The 21,329-nt window shown below is 41.8% G+C and overlaps 1 protein-coding gene across 3 annotated transcripts; it reads right to left on the bottom strand.

Annotated features, from left to right (window-relative positions):
* Positions 1–1,851: 1,851 nt before the first annotated feature.
* Positions 1,852–19,635, bottom strand: LOC135542165 (glucoside xylosyltransferase 2-like). Of its 3 annotated transcripts, XM_064968893.1 has the most exons (8): positions 19,238–19,635; positions 9,839–10,040; positions 7,002–7,145; positions 6,100–6,351; positions 5,533–5,656; positions 3,833–3,981; positions 3,673–3,746; positions 3,332–3,417 (listed from the first exon to the last, which is right to left on the bottom strand). In XM_064968893.1, exons 1-7 carry the CDS (start codon positions 19,504–19,506, stop codon positions 3,705–3,707), a joined length of 1,182 nt encoding a protein of 393 aa, XP_064824965.1. In that variant the 5' UTR covers positions 19,507–19,635; the 3' UTR covers positions 3,332–3,417; positions 3,673–3,704. The 3 variants fall into 3 exon arrangements, with proteins under 3 accessions (XP_064824963.1, XP_064824964.1, XP_064824965.1); XM_064968891.1 differs by lacking the exon at positions 3,673–3,746 and having other exon boundaries at positions 1,852–3,417; positions 3,809–3,981; XM_064968892.1 differs by lacking the exon at positions 3,673–3,746 and having other exon boundaries at positions 1,852–3,417; positions 3,809–3,981; positions 7,002–7,133.
* Between the last annotated feature and the right edge of the window lie 1,694 nt (positions 19,636–21,329).

Here is a 21,329-nt window from a genome sequence, read left to right as displayed (position 1 = left end):
CGCTATTGACCTCTCTACCACAGCTAGAATAATGAGACAGATATTTCACTGGAAGTATAAATGTGAAGCATCCGGTTGGCGTTTCCACTCGCTCAAATATGGCGGGCAGTGAAAGAAGATGGAACGAGATGGATTTTGGGCAACATTCTGCAATTTTTCTCATCGATTAAACATTTGATTTCAATACAGTTGTCTGTTCCCAAAACTAGAATATGATATGAACAGAGTGGACTAAGTTTTGTAGACTTTACCCTTTGCAAAAGTTGTTTTTAAATCGCTCCGTTTAAGAGTGCAAAGGCGAATTGAGTTACTGCACACGCGCACTTTAGATTAGGCGTTCCCTAACAGACATGGAGATGTTTACTCGAATGAGCCAATAGGATATCGCTCGTCCGTGCTTGGCTCTGCCCACTTTGACTCATTTGTTCCCGTTGTAAACGAAAAGTTGTGGTCTATCTTGGTTTAGTTATACAAATCTTTGTCACTACATTCCAGAAGGACAAGTATCTCTGCTGCACTCCACCAATCAGGCCTTTACGGTAGAGTGGCCAGTCGGAAGCCACTCCTCAATAAAAGGCACATGAGACAGCCCGGTTGGAGTTTGCCAAACGACACCTAAAGCACTCTAACTAGGAGAAACAAGATGCTCTGGTCTGATGAAACCAATATTGAACTCTGTGGCCTGAATGCCAAGCTTTACTTCTAGAGGAAACCTGGCACCATCCCCACGGTAAACCACGGTGACAGCATCATGCTGTGGGAATGTTCTTCAGCTGCAGGGACTGGGAGACTAGTCAGGTTCGAGGGAAAGATGAACGGAACAAAGTACAGAAAGGTCCTTCGCACCTTCCAACAGGAAAACAACCCTACGCACACAGCCAAGACAACGCAGGAGTGGCTTCAGGACAAGTCTCTGAATGTCCGTGTGTCCCTGCCAGAGCCTGGACTTGAACCCAATTGAACATCTTTGGAGAGACCTGAAAATAGCTGTGCAGCGACACGCCCCATCCAACCTGAGAGCTTGTGAGGATCTGCAGAGAAGAATGGGAGAAACTCCCCAAATACAGGTGCCAAGCTTGTAGTGTCATACCCAAGAACACGAGGCTGTAATCAATAGCTGCCAAAGGTGCTTCAACAAAGTACTGAGTAAAGGGTCTGAATACATATGCAAATATGATATTTCATATTTTTTTTATAGATTTGCAAAAACGTCTAAAAACATGTTTTTGCTTCATCATTATGGGGTATTAGGCTGTAACGTAACAAAATGTGGAATAAGTCAAGGGGTCTGAAAACTTTCCGAATGCACTGTAGGCAGATGTCTTTCCAAATAATGTCCAATCAATTGAATAAACCACAGGTGGACTCCAATCAAGTTGTAGAAACATCAAGGATGATCAATGAAAACAGGATGCACCTGAGCTCAATTGAGTCTCATCGCAAAGGGTCTGAATACTTAAGCAAATCAGTTTTTTTTTCTTTAAATAAAATGTGCAAAAATAACTTTGCACTTTGTCATTATGAAGTGTTGTGTGTAGATTGAGGATATTAATTTAATGCATTTTTTAGAATAAGGCTGTAACGTAACAAAATGTGGAAAAAGTCAAGGGGTCTGAATACTTTCCGAACGCACTGTACATTCATGCCAGCACCTTCAAACTGGAGCGTTTCTTCTATCATAGATACTAATCCTCCAATTGCCTTGCCTTGCTTTCTCCACGTCATGTACTTCAGGGTGGGCATACATCTGACAAACCACTGAGTGTCCCCTGCATGTTTTATTTCAAATGTCTGGAATCTATAGCTGCAAGGCTGTTTATGTCTCATGTTCCACTAATATAGACACAGAACTGCTGGCATTTTCTTTATTCTGGAAAAAGAGTAAACATAAGCATGTATAAATACAACCATCTTGAGTTTCCAGTTTAAATGATTGCCGGTAAACACACACGACAACTGATGGAGTATAGGCTACACGAACGTCACATTATAAATCCCAGAGTCCACATACTGTATCACTCACTGATAGTATGACTTTATAGCAAGACACTTTCATTAAGTTTACTGTCCTTTTCTTGCAGAAACAAAATGAAAACATTTTAAGAGCATTTATTAATTCACATGGCACATAGTTTTGAAAATACTGTCTGACTATAAGCACTAGCACTTTGGTAGTTTTGATCTGCGACAACTACACTGCTTTTTCATAGGGATTTGCAATGCTTTGACAATTGAGTCGAGGACTAATGGTATGCATGCCCTGTTCTATTTGCACACGGCAAACTATTACAGCAATGCCATAGGGCAGTCAACCCTGTTCTTGGAGTACTGCAGGATTTTTGTTCCAACTAAGGCACCACACCTGACCGAACTGATCACTTCGGCGATTGCATAAATTCAACACACCTCGTCTTCCAGGTCAGCTAAAGCAAAAACATGAAGTGCCTGCAGCTCGCCAGGAACAGGGTTGCCTGCCCCTGCAATAAGGCATTTACCTAATACATCTTCTAATACAAAATCTGAATGGTCAATTTCTAGTGTGTATGATATGTTCATGATACTGTCGTTGGCATTTGGAGAACTGGACAAGTTGAATCACATCCACTCATTCCCACATGTACAGATATGCAAGTGATTTTTGTCTTTGACAGAAAGCTCTGGTTAAGCAAAAACCCATTAGCTTTGTTTGACAGAAAAGGATCAGTTAGGCGCAGACCTCCAGGCAGAGTAGGAACATTTCAAACCATTTCCAGAAGCCTCAGATATAAAGGTGTTACGACAGACGCTTTCATGCACATTAAGAGAAACAAAATTACCTCTGCCATTTTTTAAATTCCCACTTAATTCTCTCCACCAGGACTTAATCCCGACCTGAAGAAAGCATTGTACTTAAAAAAAAAAAGGTATTAAACACATTTTGAAGCCAATCACATTTTTACCTGTAAATCAGTTTCTGTAAAAACAATTAAGTGGGTGATAAGGCAAGCTTACCCCACACACGGCATCATTGACCAGCACTGAATGCCTGTCCTACATGATCATCATGATCCATTCCAATCAAATGGAATGTCATTTGTGATCCACTGTGGTGTGCAACGCATTCTGATTCCATCAATCAGTTTCCACACTAGTTCAGTCATAATATGGCAGTCTGGACTGGGGACTCCTGACATTGCACATCTTCCACAGAAAGATTCCCATAGTCAGAAACAACTCCCTCCATCCAGTTTCCTTTAGTTATTTAGGTGGCGGCTTCACATGACGGACCACTTTCTTCTCGTACACGGTCCTCATGGTCTTCTCTACCTGTTTGAGAAACACCTGGGGAATCCGACCACACAGGGTGTTGACCGTGTCCAGAAACTTGGTCTGGAGGGGATAGAACAGCGACTGGAACATGTTGTCCTCAAATGGGTACTGTAAAACAGAATCATTGCAGGCCTAAGGGTTAGACACCAGTAGTGGTAGCTTATCATACCTCTTCTAAATCAACTGTGCCAGTGGCTTACAGTAGGTACAGTAGAAGAGGATGGATATGAATCAAATTGTCTGGTTAATAAAAGGCGTATCTATGGACAGCAGAGGGGGCTGATGTTGCGGTGAGACAATGATTTCCTTATGTTAACATTTCCACAGCATTTCCAAGGAGAAAAGGACAGAAGGATTTAATACCAAGGTTGATCATTTTCTGAGATCCTCCCCCTTCATATTTTGTTGCCTTTGTCCCAGAGGATGTAACCGGTAATCTAGTAAAGAAACGTGCAGTTTTTAGTGAAACAATCCACTCAAATGAATAGATTATTCTTACCTCATGTATTGCATCATACACTACTTTAAAGGCTGGCTGCTTGTCATCATGGTACACTCCTCGGTTCCCGTGGAGAATGGACACGCCTTCCTGTTCCGCTCCTTTACAGTTGCTCCCATACATGCAGTGATCAGGCCTGTAGTTCCACTGGCATGGGAAGGTGTACAGAGACTCTGCAAACACAGGAACATACCATTACATGTCTGTTACATCAGATCTCTTCAATGTCTCAAAACTTACCATAGTGTATACTGTGACACCAGTATTGAAAAAATAAATAAACTGATTAGTACCAAAGACAGCATTTAGGAAAAAAACAAATGACTTCAACCTACAATGATAATCGTTCAGAACTCATGTTTTGCTGTTCCTAAAACATGTCAATTATCAAATGGCTTGCTTCACAACTAAAATGATTCTAGTCCTTTGAAAAATGCATTAAATCTTGGCTTGGGAAGAGAGAAAAACACCAACGGAGAATCCCCCTCAATCAGAAACAAGGGCAGCAACCTAGTCTCTGAGCATTTCGTATTATTCTGTAAGTAAAACCCGGGACACTCCATTGAGTATGATGTTTGTATAGTATGTATTAATTTGTGGATGTCCATCACCTATTTCATATATGTTAAGAATTACATTTCGTATTATGTTACAAATTTGCTAACTGTACAATATGTTGAATTTGCCAAACATGTTACTAATTCTAACTAGGTGGCTAACGTTAACTAGCTTGCCAATGTTAGTGAAGCTGCGAGGTTAAGGTTACGTGAAGGGTTAAAGTTAGGGTTAGCTAAGTAGTTGCAAAGTAGCTAAAAAGTAGTTAGTTGCTAAAATGCTAAAGTTGTCAGTGATGAGATTTGAACTCGCAACCATTGTGTTGCTAGATGGGTTAGGGTTAAGTTTAGGAGTTAGCCTTAACTCTTCCCCTTTAACCTAGGTGAAGAGTTAGCTAAAATGGTTAAAGTTAGGGGAAGGGTTAGCTAAGTAGTTTCAAAGTTGCTCAAAAGTAGTTGATAATTAGCTAAAATACTAAAGTTGTCCGTGATGAGATTCAAACTCACCCCATCCATCCACCCCACTTTCGTTTTTGCCTTAAGTAACCATCTGATAGAACCATATGAAACGTAACACATCACACTAAATGGAGTGTCTCGGATTTACGTACAGAATAATACTAAATGCTCTGAGACCAGGTTACGGGCAGACATAAAAGGAGAAAGATCAGACACATGCCAGAGACTAAAGACTTTCCATGTTGGATGCAGATCGTTCACAGTGACTGGCTGCTCCCTCCACATGGCCCTTTAAAAATATATATATGTATTTGGGGATGCTGCTAGGGATGTGCTTGTTTAGCAGACAGGTTCCATTCATGTTGTCAGACAAATAATGCTCCTGCCAAGTCTACTTAAGGCTTGGAACACTTGGTACTTGTGACTGAATCTGCTGCAGCCGCAGGCTTGTTTAGTTCCACAGCATTGACCTCATTCAGGAGAGTTCTTTATTGTGGTTGTATTAGAGCAGGAAAACCAATAACGACACCTGCCTGAAGGAATTGTATTGAATTCCATACAAGATGACATTTATGCAACCACCCTTGGAATCATGTTTTGGGGAAACATTATAAATTGATGCAAGCCTAAGTACAGCTCTTGCTGTCAACATGAATGGCAGTGAAATGATATGCCATTTCATTTTCGTATTCGTGGTGTGGTAGAGTGTACCTGGGTTGTAGTGGAAGATAATGTTGAGGAGGTCTTGGTCGCCCCAAGTGATGTGGTTCTTGTACTTCTGGTAGAGTGGGTGGAGGAGGTCCTCCCATGACAGGCCACTGGGTATCATGCTGTTCTGGAGTAGGAACAAGGACTGGTTTACTCCACAACCCAAGTAGCAGCTACACATCTTACACAACAGAAATGCCCGATTTGAAAGGAGAAAATTTAGAGTTTTAGCCAAGTATTCCCCAAGTTACAATTTGTAATGACCTTTCTTGGATGCAGGGAAATGCCAATTTGAACTTGAGTGTGCTGAAGCACTGCTCTAATGTTAGTGTGGCACTCACAGAGCCTTAAATCATTGCCTTACGCTACATTGAGCACTCCCAACTGTTGAGACGGAGTGCCAATAAGTGCCATATCTTAAGCTGGCTGGCTTCAGACAGATGATTGAATGATACAACTACTCTCCTTAGAGATTTAACTCAGAGGTGGACAACAGGGCAGAAATGCTCAGTAGTGAGTGACACGGGACAGGGAATATGACCAAAATGTTGATTGATTGATGATCCTTACTTTGAACAAAGTTCTTCGGATCCTTGTTAGGTTCATCAGCATGACTCCAGAGTTGACCCCGGTGACCCCATAGAAGGGGTGGCGTGCGAAGCGGCTGTACCAGCCAATCTTGGGGATCTCATGTTCTGGGGCCATAGCAGCAAGCTGGGTGGTGTTGAAGGCCTTGAGGAAACTCCACATATCATCCATGGGCCTGAGGAACAGCACATCTGTATCCACGTAGAGCAGAGAGTCCACATCCTTCAGGATCACCTGTTGTCACGACAATCATGTGTAAGTTACAATCAGAATACCACATTTTTTCCTATTCCAGTGACAGACCTTTATACATACATACAGTATGTGCCATCTAAAAACCGACAATGGCTTGAGGGAAGAGAGCAATCACAAAGCAATCTGTTCCTGATGAGAATCAAATATCACTTGGCACCTGCAAAGTATGTGGTTTGTGGAGAATCATCCGCCAAGCAATCAAACTGCAGTCATGGATTACTTACCACGTTTTACAATGGTGTAATGCAATGTGTACGAACATAAAGCAATGTGTTGTGTAAAGGTCAATGGGTATGAATAAATCCATATATATTACCATGCTAAGGTAATTGATTATTAACAAATGTAATACAAGTAAAAATCCCAAAATAAAAGGATACACCATTATTCTCTGGGTATATCACTCGTATGCTTGCGTAAACTAAGCTCATCCTATGTACCTAATAGAAAATGCATTGGGGTCAGAATGCAGCCCTGAGTGGAACAGAAATAGGAAACAGATAACCTGGACAATTATTTAAACACATTTGCTGATTAATATATATCTATATCAGTTTAAATCAGTGTATATGTTTGATAAATACAATATAGTACACAGAGAGGTGAGAGAAAATGTGCTGTAGCCTTACAGGGAGAAACAGCCTCTGGGCAGCGCAGGGCTTGAACAGCTTTTTCCATTCCTCTGCATTCCCCACAGAGAACGTGATTGGGTAGATACTGTACTGGAACTTGTTGGAGATAGCACGGGCCCACTGGCTCAGCTGAAAGAGAAACTACAACGTTACAAGACACCATCATCATCTGTTAGAGGTAGCACAGACATCACAGGGTGTCTCCTTTATCATTGCATATCTAACTTCCAAAGTAACAAAACTGCAACTCGAAAGGTTGAGTCAAGGTGTATGGGAGAGAGATCACTGAAAGACCAAATGGAAATATTCCTTATTCTGACACGATACACTCCTGAGTGTTCAAGTCTACATACGGGTGCCTTCAGAAAGTCTTCAGACCCCTTGACTTTTTCCACATTGTTATGTTACAGCCTAATTCTAAAATGGATTTTAAAAATGATCATAATCCTCAGCAATCTGCACACAATACCCCATAAATGACAAAGCGAAAACAGTTTGACATTTTTGCAAATGTATTACAAATAAAAAAAACATACCTTATTTACAGTGGGTATAGAAAGTCACCACCCACTTTCAAAATGTTCACCTTTTGTTGCCTACAGCCTTACAGTAACCCACAACATGCAAGTGGGAGAAAAAAAATCTGAAAATGAAAAACAGTAAAATACCCTATTTGGATAAGTGAACACCCCTGAGTTAATACTTGGTGGAACCACCTTTTGCTTGAATTACAGCCATGAGTCTCTGTGAATACGACTTGAACTCTGCTCACCTAGACTGTGCAGTATTTGCCCATTCTTCCTTGCAGAATTGTTCAAGCTCAGTCAAATTGCATGGTGACCGCTCATGGACTGCACTCAAGTCATTCCACAGATTCTCAACTGAATTTAGGTCGGGGCTCTGACTAGGCCACTCAAGGACATTCACCTTCTGTCCTTCAGCCACTGTACGGTTGCTTTGGCAGTGTTCTTTGGGTCATTGGCATGTTGAAACGTGAACCATCTTCCCATTTTCAACTTCCTGGGAGAGGGCTGCAGGTTCTCAAGAATCTGTCGGTATTTTCCACTTTCCCTTCTATCCTGACAAGTGCTCCAGTCCCCGCTGAAGAGAAACATCCCCACAACAGGATGGTACCACCACTGTGCTTTACTGTAGGCATGGTGTTCTTTGGGTGGAAAGATTTATTGGGTTTTCACCAGACATATCGTTTTGCGTTAAGGCCAAAAAGTTTAATTTTGGTCTCATCTGACCACAGCACTTTTTGCCACTTGGCCTCAATCTACAATGTGCTGTTTGGCAAAGCTTAAATGAGACTTAATGTGGCTTTTTTTGAGGAGGGTTTTTTTTTTCTTGCCACCCTCCCATAGACACCAGATTTGTGGAGTGCTTGTGATATTGTGGTCACATGCACACATTGACTAGTCTTTGTCATAAAGGCCTGAAGCTCCTTCAACGTCGCCATTGGCTACTTGGTAGCCTGTGATCAGTCAGTAAAACCCACAAGCTCACTGCAGAGAAGAATGGGAGAAACTCCCCAAATACAGGTGTGCCAAGCTTGTAGCGTCATACCCAAGACGTCTGGAGACCGTAATCGCTGCCAAAGGTGCTTCAACAAAGTACTGAGTAAAGCATCTGAATACTTATGTAAATATTTTTTACATTTCTTAATTTTTTTATGAGCAAAAATGTCTATACCTGCTTTTGCTTTGTCATTATGGGGTATTCTGTTTAGATTGATTAGGTGGCGGGGGGAGGGGACTATTTAATACGCCTGTAACCTAACAAAATGTGGAAAAATTCAAAGGGTCTGAATACTTTCCAAAGGCACTGTACACATCGAAGGAAGTCTTTGTAAACCAATGAAGTCATGTCTTTACAGTAAGTGCAGTGGTGTTGTACATTGACCATAATGCTGCCAGCTGTTGCTACAACTACGCCTAACCCAGTGAAACTAACCTAAACAAGAGGTAGCCGATTTGAAGCCCATTCTGTCCAAGCCTGAGGGTTACCCCCTCAAAGTAAACACTGCTGTCACACAGAGAGGCCTACGATTTTCTGCTCCGTTAGATTCTGAAGCCCTCCATAATCGTCAGCATTATTAAATAATTTGGCCCCAAAACAAAGATCAGTGGGCGGAGCTGGCCGGGTTTCTGTTCGACTAGGAGAAATAGATCGAGGCCTGAACCCCTTTCCACCCCTTTTCTTCTACCTCCTTTTTGACCAGCGCAGGCAGGCCAGACATGGAATGTTCCATCTCCTGCACATATGCTACTGATTTTAGGGTTTAACTAACTCAACTTCCTGGCTAGCATGGAGCCAATTATAAAAGGGGAGGTTCACATGCTTCACAGACCATACCCAATAAACACTCAAAGGGCATGTAGCCTCACGCATGCATGCTGTTTTCATTTACCAGTATGTATACCTTTAGATTTACAGCTACACAGTAGCCCAACACATTGACTTTGTAAAGCTTGGCTCATGAATAAACAAAGTAAAGATGACTGAAATGTTGCATGAGTAATGCAGTGAGACAAATGTCTGAGTGACAGGATCGGTCTTGAGATAAAAGGGTCTGAAGCCTGTAAGATGTTGAAGCAAGAGGGAGTTCAAAAAGCTTACATGTTTTTTATATATATTTTTTTAAACAAGCTCAGATCTGGTAGTTAATGTAGTATATTCCTGAGCAGCAACCAAGATATACATGAGAACCATGAGTCTCTGAAAATATTCAATAAGGCCTATATTTTGAGATTTAATGTTTTCCTTTTCCAGAAACATACCGTACCTAAAGCCTAGATCATGTACTCTAGTGCCTGCCTGAGGGTACATACCTTCTTTTCAAACTGAGAGGCCAAGGGGTCCTCTGCAAAGATGTGGAACTTGATCCTCTTGATGCTGAAGAGAAGGGCCGACTTGACCATGGTAAGCGTCTCGTCCAGGCGGTTCCCGCAGGCCACCACGGCCAGGTGCATGACTTCTTCAGCTCGGGCGCGCTTCGATGAGAGCCTGCCCAGTCCCATGTCACTCCTCTGTCTGATACAAGGGAACACACACAGGGGCAACAAGGCTAAAGACTCTCAGTTTACAGAAGCCTCATCTAATAACATCCGAACAGCAGAGCCATGTCGCTCCAAAGCAAGGCTGCTACTTCATCAAGGACAAATCAACGGCAACGCCGTGAGAACACATCTACAGCTTTCTTTAAGAGGCACGGCAGGAACATGACAGGATATGCCTGAGACACATACATTCCAGACAGCACATCATCACACTGTTTCTACTGACAGACAGCTTAACCAGCACGTCCATATCCAAGGCCTTCGTTAAGACGTCCCTGAAGAGTGTTCATGAGTGAGCAGAACTCCCTCCCCTTGTACTGTAGGTCTGTATATATCCACTGGGCTTGGTTCTAGTGCTCAAGTTTCAATATCGGATTTCAAAATCATTCTCTCTGCACAGCAGCAGAGACTGCCATTAAACTCAAATGGATTCAGCAGAGTTGAATATGAAGTCTGAAAAATATATAATTTTTATAGCTCAATGTAGAACTAGACCGAGATACTCAGAGCTGCACTTTGTATATACTGTATGGGCTGGGTGTTTTTTTAATATAACACCTGTAAATGGAGGCATTAACATGAGCAAAGGAAGAATGCAAACTCATGGCCACAAAAAATCCTCCTTTAGAACAAAGCATCCTTTGTCTATCAGTTGTGAAAGGATTTTGGAAAGGTGGGTTGCAGGCATAGTCTCCAAGCGTGACACTTCGTTTTCTGCATGGCTGAGAGACAATCATGCAACACAGATTATGATTGATGGCAGGGCTCAAGAGAAACCTGTCCTCTAGTCTAGGCTTTGATGGCTCTTTCAAGAACAATTCATGTTTCTGAGCATGTACTGTGCACAATATTAGTAAGGGGGAATGTAATACTGAGGAAGAGGCATATTCTCTTTTAACCTGCAACCTAACCCTAAAATGTGTTGTTCTATGATGCATACTAAACTCAGCAACAAAAAGAAACGTCCTCTCACTGCCAACTGCGTTTGTTTTCAACAAACTTAACATGTGGAAATATTTGAATTAACATAACAAGATTCAACAACTAAGACACAAACTGAACAAGTTCCACAGACATGTGACTAACAGAAATTGAATAATGTGTCCCTGAACAAGGGGGTGGGCGGGGGTCAAAATCAAAAGTAACAGTCAGGATCTGGCAGAGGTGTGGACTCCAGTCACATGACTTGGACTCGAGTCACAAATATGATTACTTGCAACTCGACTTTAACACCAATGACTCGTGATTTAACTTGGACTTGAGCCTTTTGACTGACTTCATACCCTCCCCAAGCCCAAATATTAAAAATGATGCTATTAAAAAAAGTGTGCAGCGCATCAACTCTTCATTTAACGGATTACAGATTGAATCGGACAGCAGCCAATCAAATTGTACCAGTTGAGGAAAAAGTTGTACGTGGCAGTGCAGAGGAAAGTATTCGGGTGAATTCAGATGGAGCCCTTGGAAAGATGATACCCAGAATTATTATTTTCGGATATAAAGACAACGCTGTATCAACAAAAAACGGATTGCAACTTGCAAAACATGCGGGAAGAAAATTAGACGGAGACGCAACAATTTACAACTTTGTTCGACATTTGAAGCTGCACAAAGAACGGTAAGTTGTGGCTAATATAGACGACAGCTATACAGTGCCTTGCGAAAGTATTCGGCCCCCTTGAACTTTGCGACCTTTTGCCACATTTCAGGCTTCAAACAAAGATATAAAACTATTTTTTTGTGAAGAATCAACAACAAGTGGGACACAATCATGAAGTGGAACGACATTTATTGGATACTACAATATTTTTTAACAAATCAAAAACTGAAAAATTGGGCGTGCAAAATTATTCAGCCCCTTTACTTTCAGTGCAGCAAACTCTCTCCAGAAGTTCAGTGAGGATCTCTGAATGATCCAATGTTGACCTAAATGACTAATGATGATAAATACAATCCACCTGTGTGTAATCAAGTCTCCGTATAAATGCACTTGCACTGTGATAGTCTGAGGTCGTTAAAAGCGCAGAGAGCATCATGAAGAACAAGGAACACACCAGGCAGGTCCGAGATACTGTTGTGAAGGAGTTTAAAGCCGGATTTGGATACAAAAAGATTTCCCAAGCTTTAAACATCCCAAGGAGCACTGTGCAAGCGATAATATTGAAATGGAAGGAGTATCAAATCTACCAAGACCTGGCCGTCCCTCTAAACTTTCAGCTCATACAAGGAGAAGACTGATCAGAGATGTAGCCAAGATCACTCTGGATGAACTGCAGAGATCTAAAGCTGAGGTGGGAGACTCTGTCCATAGGACAACAATCAGTCGTATATTGCACAAATCTGGCCTTCATGGAAGAGTGGCAAGAAGAAAGCCATTTCTTAAAGATATCCATAAAAAGTGTTGTTTAAAGTTTGCCACAAGCCACCTGGGAGACACACCAAACATGTGGAAGAAGGTGCTCTGGTCAGATGAAACCAAAATTGAACTTTTTGGCAACAATGCAAAACGCTATGTTTGTCGTAAAAGCAACACAGCTCATCACCCTGAACACACCATACCCACTGTCAAACATGGTGGTGGCAGCATCATGGTTTGGGCCTGCTTTTCTTCAGCAGGGACAGGGAAGATGGTTAAAATTGATGGGAAGATGGATGGAGCCAAATACAGGACCATTCTGGAAGAATGGAGTCTGCAAAAGACCTGAGACTGGGACGGAGATTTGTCTTCCAACAAGACAATGATCCAAAACATAAAGCAAAATCTACAATGGAATGGTTCAAAAATAAACATATCCAGGTGTTAGAATGGCCAAGTCAAAGTCCAGACCTGAATCCAATCGAGAATCTGTGGAAAGAACTGAAAACTGCTGTTCACAAATGCTCTCCATCCAACCTCACTGAGCTCGAGCTGTTTTGCAAGGAGGAATGGGAAAAAATTTCAGTCTCTCGATGTGCAAAACTGATAGACATTGCCCAAGCGGCTTACAGCTGTAATCGCAGCAGAAGGTGGCGCTACAAAGTATTAACTTAAGGGGGCTGAATAATTTTGCACGCCCAATTTTTCAGTTTTTGATTTGTTAAAAGTTTGAAATATCCAATAAATGTTGTTCCACTTCATGATTGTGTCCCACTTGTTGTTGATTCTTCACAAAAAAATAAAGTTTTATATCTTTATGTTTGAAGCATGAAATGTGGCAAAAGGTCGCAAAGTTCAAGGGGGCAGAATACTTTCGCCTAACTTGGCTAGTGTAGCATGTAGGCTGAACAAGGCAGTTAACCTACTGTTCCTAGGCCGTCATTGAAAATAAGAATTTGTTCTTAACGGACTTGCCTAGTTAAATAAAGGTAAAATAAAAAATAGCACTTTTTGCCAGTCCTGTTTGGTCCAGCAACGGTGGGTTTGTGCCCATAGGCACAACGTTGTTGCCGGTGGTGTCCGGTGAGGACCTGCCTTACAACAGGCCTACAAGCCCTCAGTCCAGCCTCTCTCAGCCTTTTGTGGACAGTCATTATTTAAGCTGTTAGTGTCTTAACGACCGTTCCACAGGTGCATGTTCATTAATTGTTTATGGTTCATTGAACAAGCATGGGAAACAGTGTTTAAACCCTTTACAATGAAGCTCTATAAAGTTATTTGGATTTTTACGAATTAGCTTTGAAAGTCAGGGTCCTGAAAAAGGGACGCTTATTGTTTTGCTGAGTTTATATCTGGCCTGGACCAGTAAAATGAATGTTGTGAACACAGACCCAGCAAAGCCCCATTAAGAAGCACATGCTGCTTATGTGAGGTAGTCTGAGTGTTAGAATGACAGTACCAGTCAAAAGTTAAAGGATTTTATTTGATTCGTTCTATTCATTACAATGTAGAATAATAGTGAAGACATCAAAGCTTTGAAATAACACATATGGAATCATGTAGTAACCAAAAAGTGTGAAACAAATCAAACTATATATTTTAGATTCTTAAAAGTAGCCACCCTTTGCCTCGACAACTTTGCACACTCTTGGCATTCTCTCAACCAGCTTCACCTGGAATGCTTTTACAAACTTCTTGAAGGAGTTCCCACATATACTGAGCACTTGTTGGCTGCTTTTTCTTCACGCTGCGGTTCAACTCCTCCCAAACCATCTCAATTGGGTTGAGGTTGGGTGATTATAGAGGCCAGGTCATCTGATGCAGCACTCCATCACTCTCCTTCTTGGTCAAATATCCCTTACACAGTCTGGAGGTGTGTTTGGGTCATTGTCCAAAGTCCCACTAAGCACAAACCAGGTGGGATGGGGTATCGCTGCAGAGTGCTGTGGTAATCAGCATGGCTAAGTGTGCCTTGAATTCTAAATAAATCACTGACAGTGTCACCAGCAAAGCACTCCCACACCATCACACATCCTCCTCCATGTTTCACAGTGGGAACCACACATGCAGAGATCATCCATTCACCTACTCTGCGTCTCATAAAGACATGGCGTTTGGAACCAAAAACCTAAAATATAGACTCCTCAGATCAAAGGTCAAATTTACACCGGTTTACTGTCCATTGCTCATGTTCCTTGGCCCAAGCAAGTCTCTTCTTCTAATTGGTGTCCTTTAGTAGTGGTTTCTTTGCAGCAAATCGTCCATGAAGGCCTGATTCATGCAGTCTCCTCTGAACAGATGATGTTGAGATGTGTTTGTTACTTGAACTCTGAAGCATTTTATTTGGGCTGCAATCTGAGCTGCAGTTAACTTGAAATAACTTATCCTCAGCAGCAGAGGTAACTCTGGGTCTTCCTCTCCTGTGGTGGTGCTCGTGAGAGTCAGTTTCATCATAGCGCTTGATGGTTTTTACAACTATACTTGAAGAAACTGTCAAAGATTATGAAATTTTCCAGATTGACTGACCTTCATGTCTTAAAGTAATGATGGACTGTCATTTCACTTATTTGTGCAGTTCTTGCCATAAATTGGACATGGTCTTTTACCAAATAGAGCTATCTTCTGTATACCACCCCTAATCTTTTCACAACACAACTGATTGGCTCAAATGCATTAAGGAGGAAATAAATTCCACAAATTAACTTTTAACAAGGCACCCCTGTTAATTGAAATGCATTCCAGGTGACTACCTCCTGAAGCTGGTTGAGAGAACGCCAACAGTGTGCAAAGCTGTCATCAAGGCAAAGGGTGGCTACTCTGAAGAAACACTTTTGGTTACTACATGATTCCATGTGTTATTTCATACTTTTGCCATCTTCACTGATGCTCTACAATGAAGAAAATAGTCAAAATAAAGAAGAACCCTGGAATGAGTAGGCGTGTCCAAACTTTTGACTGGTACTGTATATTCCACCCATCTGGAAACATTTGGACAAACTCAGACTAGCTCTGAGGGGATACAACAAGAACTAATTATTGACAACAGAGAGTACTGTGTCTATGAGGCCTTGGGCTTGCACTGCAACAATCTTTTAAATCCTGAACCTTGAAAAAAACAGCAGTGACAATACAGCTTACCTTGTTCAACAAATCTATCAAAATTGACTTACACTATTCAGAATCAGACACAACCCACTACTACAATGAGCTGAAGGCTTGCTTGGATGAAGGCTGTGAGAAGGGAATTTCACCAGAGGTTTTGGAAAAAAATAACAAAAATGTGCTTGCTTTCCTTTCTGAATATGAAAGTCCTCCCCGTGCATAACGGATTTGAATAAAGTTACATTCTCTTTCAGTGAATCATCAGCCCTTGCCACGTGTATTCTGATAAACAGATTTTCCAAGTTACTCAACGCCAGCCTCTGCCCATAACTCCCGGGAGGTACTTTCTCCCTCTTTCTCCTTCATTTGCTCACTCTCTTGCAAAAAAACAATAGCTCCCCCCCCCCTTGAAAAGGCCCACATAAGATGTCCCTTAAAACCTCGCCAGGATGCTTTGGTAAGCAGGGAGGTTTCAAGACCTGCAGACAGAGAGAGCAGTCTTTAGTCATCCAAGATGCCAATTAGCTTTACTAATGTCACCGCAATAGAATGAATACCTTGTTAGGGTCAGGGCACACACATTTTACAATATTCCAGACGATGAAGGAAAGTGTTTGTTGTGACGACAGTATCATATATGTACAATTTTCACTTGACTGAGAACTATGTGGGGAAATTCCACAAACAATGATGAGCAGGGAAGAGTAACCAAAACAACATATCTTATGGCAATTCTATCCCTCTCTTTCACCAGAACCAATGGTCAAGGGCCTAAAGCTAAGGCAGATGTCTTTTTTTTTCTTCCAGAGACTTATGGTTTGTGAAACCTGCTTCAGTCAATTTCCTCCATCACCCCATTTCTCTTATCAGTAGAGGGCACACGTAGTGACCACACCCACACGCTAGGACACTATGGTCCAGTCTAAATGCTATATAGACGCTTCCAACCAGTTCACTGATCAAACAGGACAGTGCAGGGCAGCATTTCCCGAACTCGGTTCTCGAGACCCCAAGGGGTGCACGTTTTGGTTTTTGCCCAAACACTACACAGCTGATTTAAAATAATCAACTAATCATCAAGCTTTGATCATTTGAATCAGCTGTGTAGTGTTAAGGCAAAAAACAAAACATGCACCGAGTCTGGGAAACGCTGGTGTTGGTGAAAGCAAGCTTTACAACAGAAAGTACCACCTTTAGACTATCAAATCTGGATTATATGATCATATCCGTGATAGCCTGAGAGAGGACAAATATAATAGAAGACTAAATGTTTCCACCCCTGGGCTGAAATGGTGAAAGACGACAAACCATTGCCTGGTTATTATCCGGAAGGCACAGGAAAGAGGGGGTGAGAGCATGGGATGACATATTGTTTTGACCAGTAGTTGAGGTCATCTACACTGAACAAAAAAATATAAAACGCAACAATTTCAAAGATTTTACTGAGTTGCAGTTCATAAGAAAAATCTGTCAATTGAAATACATTTATTGGGCCCTAATCTATGGATTTCATATTTCAATGGGAATACAGATATGCATCAGTTGGTCACAGATACCTTAAGGTAAGGGAATGGATCAGAAAACCAGTGTGTGGCCACTATTTACCTCATGCAACGCGACATCTCCTTCACATAGAGTTGAACAGGCTGTCGATTGTGTCCTGTGGGATTTTGTCCCACTCCTAATGGCTGTGTGAGGTTGCTGGATATTTGCGGGAACTGGAACATGCTGCGTACACGTCGATCCAGAGCATCCCAAACAGGCTCAATGGGTGACATGTCTGGTGAGCATGCAGGCCATGGAAGAACTGGGACATTTTCAGCTTCCAGGAATTGTGTACAGATCCTTGCGACATGGAGACGTGTATTATCATGCTTAAACATGAGGTGATGGCGGCGGATGAACGGCATGGCAATAGGCCTCAGGATCTCGTCACGGTATCGCTGGGCATTCAAATTCTCATCGATAAAATGCAATTGTGTTCGTTGTCCGTAACTTGCCCATACCATAACCCCAACACAACCATGGGGCACTCTGTTCACAACAGCAAACCACTCGCCCACACGATGCAAAACCGGGGATTCATCTGTGAAGAGCACACTTCTCCAGCGTGCCAGTGGTCATCAGAGGTGAGCATTTGCCGACTGAAGTAGGTTACAACACCAAACTGCAGTCAGGTCAAGACGAGGACGCAAATGAGGTTCAAAGAGAGTTTATGCAGAAATTCTTTGGTTGTGCAAACCCACAGTTTCATCAGCTGTCCAGGTGGCTGGTCTCAGACGATCCCGTTGGTGAAGAAGCCGGATGTGGAGGTCGTGGGCTGGCGCGGTTACACGTGGTCTGCGGTTGTGAGGCCGGTAGGACGTACTGCCAGATGCTCTAAAACGACGTTGGAGGTGGCCTATGGTAGATCAATTAACATTCAACTCTGGCAACAGCTCTGCTGGAGATTCCTGCAGTGAGCATGCTAATTGCACCCGCCCTCAACTTTATCTGTGGCGTTGTGTGACAGAACTGCACATTTAAGAATGACCTTTTATTGTCCTCGGCACAAGGAGCATCTGTGTAATTATCATGCCGTTTAATCAGTTTCTTGACATGTCACACCCGTCAGGTGGATGAATTCTCTTGGCAAAGGAGAAACGCTCACTAATAGGGATTTAAACAAATGTGTGGCCAAAATGAGAGAAATACTTTTTTTGTACTTATGGAACATTTCTGGGATCCTTTATTTCAACTCATGAAACATGGGACCAACATGTTGCCTTTATATTTTTGTTAATTTATATGTCTAGAAGTGCTTGTTTACTTTGAAGGGACAAATACTTCTTTTGCCTTTATTTAACTAGGCAAGTCAGTTAAAAGAACAAATATTATTTTCATTGACGGCCTAGGATCAGTCTGTTAACTGCCTTGTTCAGGGGCAGAAAGACAGATTTTTACCTTGTCAGCTCGGGGATTCGAGCTTGCAGCTCTAACCACTAGGCTACCTGCTGCCCAATAAAGGCATAGGTCCTGGATGCAAGTAATTCTATAAGATATGTAAATGTATGCTCGTCAGTCCCCAGCGGTGTAATCAGTGGGTCTCCTTGGACTCATTTATACACCATATTGAAGACCTCTCAAGGTGACCTTTAAACCCGTTAACCACAGGACTTAAAATAAACTCCACAATTATTTTTACACTCGAGCCTTTTTCTTAAACTGGTGTACAAACAATTATTTGAGCTCATCATGCGATCAAATATGCACACAACTCACTGAATAGGTGAGAGACTGCGTGCAAATACCTCTGCAATAAATCCAATCAATACATCGATCGGTCATTAAGAGAAATACATGTGATAATAAAAATACGATTTGAATGACAATTGCATGTTTGGTCCTCTCGTGACAGATAAAGCCATTGTTTGTTGGCAACGTCCTTGAATTGAGATTTGAGCCCATGTATGTTTTCGATGGGGGAGCACGTCTCCTGAATGAAGAGGGAAAGGATACGTGTGGACTCATTCCATAACTTCCAAAAGGAACAAACGAAAAATAAACCATATCGGTAAACAGATAGTAATGCAATCCGTAGATTAAAAGTGCAGAAATGACTTTTGAGACATTTTACGTCTTTTAATGCGTGCCAAAAGGTTGAAGGAAAAAAATAGGCGTGGAGAAAAAGCCAATAAATCACATCAACAAGCAATGATCCGAGAATTGCTTACCGCTTTGCGATCGCATTGCCTCCTCTGACTACTTTCGCTTCTTTTCGGTCCGTGAGTGGTTGTTTCTGTAGAATGTGAAGTTCATCGAGAGGCTTTTTTGTTAACTTCGATGCAACAATGTTTCCAAGCCCAGAGGACGTTGGAAAATAGTAATCCTCCGCAACTTCTTTCAAAGGCGGATCGTCTGCAGCATTCCCCCCCAAAAAGTACAAAAGTAGAAAAACTCCTAAACAGACAGTGATCACAACAACTTTGCAGTGAATTCTCATCGTGGGAAATTGTTCTAATGATTTGGAGGAGCACAAGATTCCTCTTTCATGTCTGTGAATTGGCAATAACGCCTAGAGTTTACATTTTGTCGTTACTGCTCTGTTGCATTATGCTGCAGATGATAGAGAGCGAAGAGGAGCTTTGCACATTCATGAACTCAGTGGAGGAGGGTCTAATATTATTTTACCGTAATCTCTAGAAGAGATGTTTGAGGTCTCAAATTGAACTCATCCATCGCAATGCATCAAGTAACTGGATTTAGGTTTTTCAAAATTGGATTTATGAAAAATCTACCCACACCAGACAAACAAACGTATTATTGTGCTTTGATCTGGGAGAGCATATATTTTTTTGTGAATTAATGAGGGGTTTGTGGAGAGCATGCCATGTTTTTTTCAGTAATGAGAAACCCATCTTGTGATATCTTTAAAATATCAATGCTGAATATCAATAACAGTTCAGATGTTCACACATCACTGTGTTTCATGGCACAGTGCAATTCCAGGGGACTACTGTGACTGTGGTCTACATAGTGTGATTAGTCAAAATACCACTGCAAAATGGTTTGGACCTTAGGGCACACCAGTAATAATGTACTTACCACTGAAATGACAAGAGGTGCTATGCTATGTCATAAATGTTCAATGTTTCAGAATGGTATGAAATTGGCAGCCATTGTGGTCAGGAAGAAATCCAAAGCAGTCTAATTGGAAATAAAACCAGTTATGTCATGTAATATATCAGAAATTGTGTTAAGAATTACCCAGTCTGAGAAAAAACTACTTTTCAACACATATAATCTAGTCCGGGGCCCACTTTGGTTTTAGAAGTAAGGGGGACATAACCTGGTGGAGGGTCTTGGCATCCTCCCCCAGAGGTTTTTTGGCCAACTAAAGCTCATTTCCTGTATTTTTTACACAATCCAATATGCCGTCTCTATTCAGAACAAAAAGTAAGCAAAAATCTAGCTAGGTAAGAGATCATTAGTAAATACGTTTAAGTGATTAATAAGACTGAACTAGATCAAAGGTAATTCAACAATACACATTTTGTTGTACCAATAGCCTAACAAATGATAAACTCTGGAAAAAATACAAATACTTTTGATTGTCTTTATTAAGACATCCTCTATATCAAATTCCAGCTAGACCAGCCAGCCCGAGCCGCCTGCACACCCGACCCCCACCCGGAACACAAGTTCCTTCCCAGTTCCCACCTTAAACCTTTTTTGTTCCAAAGGGATAGGTTTGGAAACAAAAAACACACAAAAAAACATACATACACCTCAAATATACATTAACACACAGAAACAGCAAATTGTCCATATAATTTATCTCATAGGCCTAATAGTACTGTAGAGCTCTTTTTACTTGCACACAATATAGCTGGGTTGCCCCGACCTGTCCCTAGGGGTCCACCACCCTGCAGCGCCCCAACCCAACACACCCCACTCAGCTTTCGGATCTTAGTGAAACATTCGTTATTGGTTTTAGGATGTGTTAGGCCAAGGCCAGAGTGACAACCCACAGGATGGCAGACCCACAAGGCCAGGACTGAGCAGTCCACCAGCTAGGGATTGCCTAAATAGGTATCTCCCCTGATGTGGGCATGTTTTCAATACAGACTCCTCTAGTCGTACTGTATTCCATTTAAGGCATCCGGACCTTATGAAAGTTTCCCAGTGTAATGTATCGACTTGACTCAGACTCACGGGAATCATTTACCTGTACTTTATTTCTGGTCCCAGAAACCCATCCAACTGCATACCCCAAGCCTGGGCTCCCATCCTTTACTCGCGTGCCTCATAGTGCCCCGCTGGTAT

This window comes from Oncorhynchus masou, chromosome 6 (genome assembly GCF_036934945.1).
Source record: "Oncorhynchus masou masou isolate Uvic2021 chromosome 6, UVic_Omas_1.1, whole genome shotgun sequence".
NCBI classification, from domain to species: Eukaryota; Metazoa; Chordata; class Actinopteri; order Salmoniformes; family Salmonidae; genus Oncorhynchus; species Oncorhynchus masou.
The sequence above is the reverse complement of the archived record's forward strand: the minus strand, read 5'-3'. Positions and strand labels throughout refer to the sequence as shown.

Coding starts and splice junctions, on each gene's coding strand:
- LOC135542165 (XM_064968891.1), bottom strand. CDS start 19,506: ATGAGAATTCACTGCAAAGTTGTTGTGATCACTGTCTGTTTAGGAGTT. Junction 5,657..6,099: donor TCCGAAGAACTTTGTTCAAA/GTAAGGATCATC, acceptor TTCCTACTCCAG/AACAGCATGATACCCAGTGG. Junction 3,982..5,532: donor TATCTTCCACTACAACCCAG/GTACACTCTACC, acceptor CTGTGTTTGCAG/AGTCTCTGTACACCTTCCCA.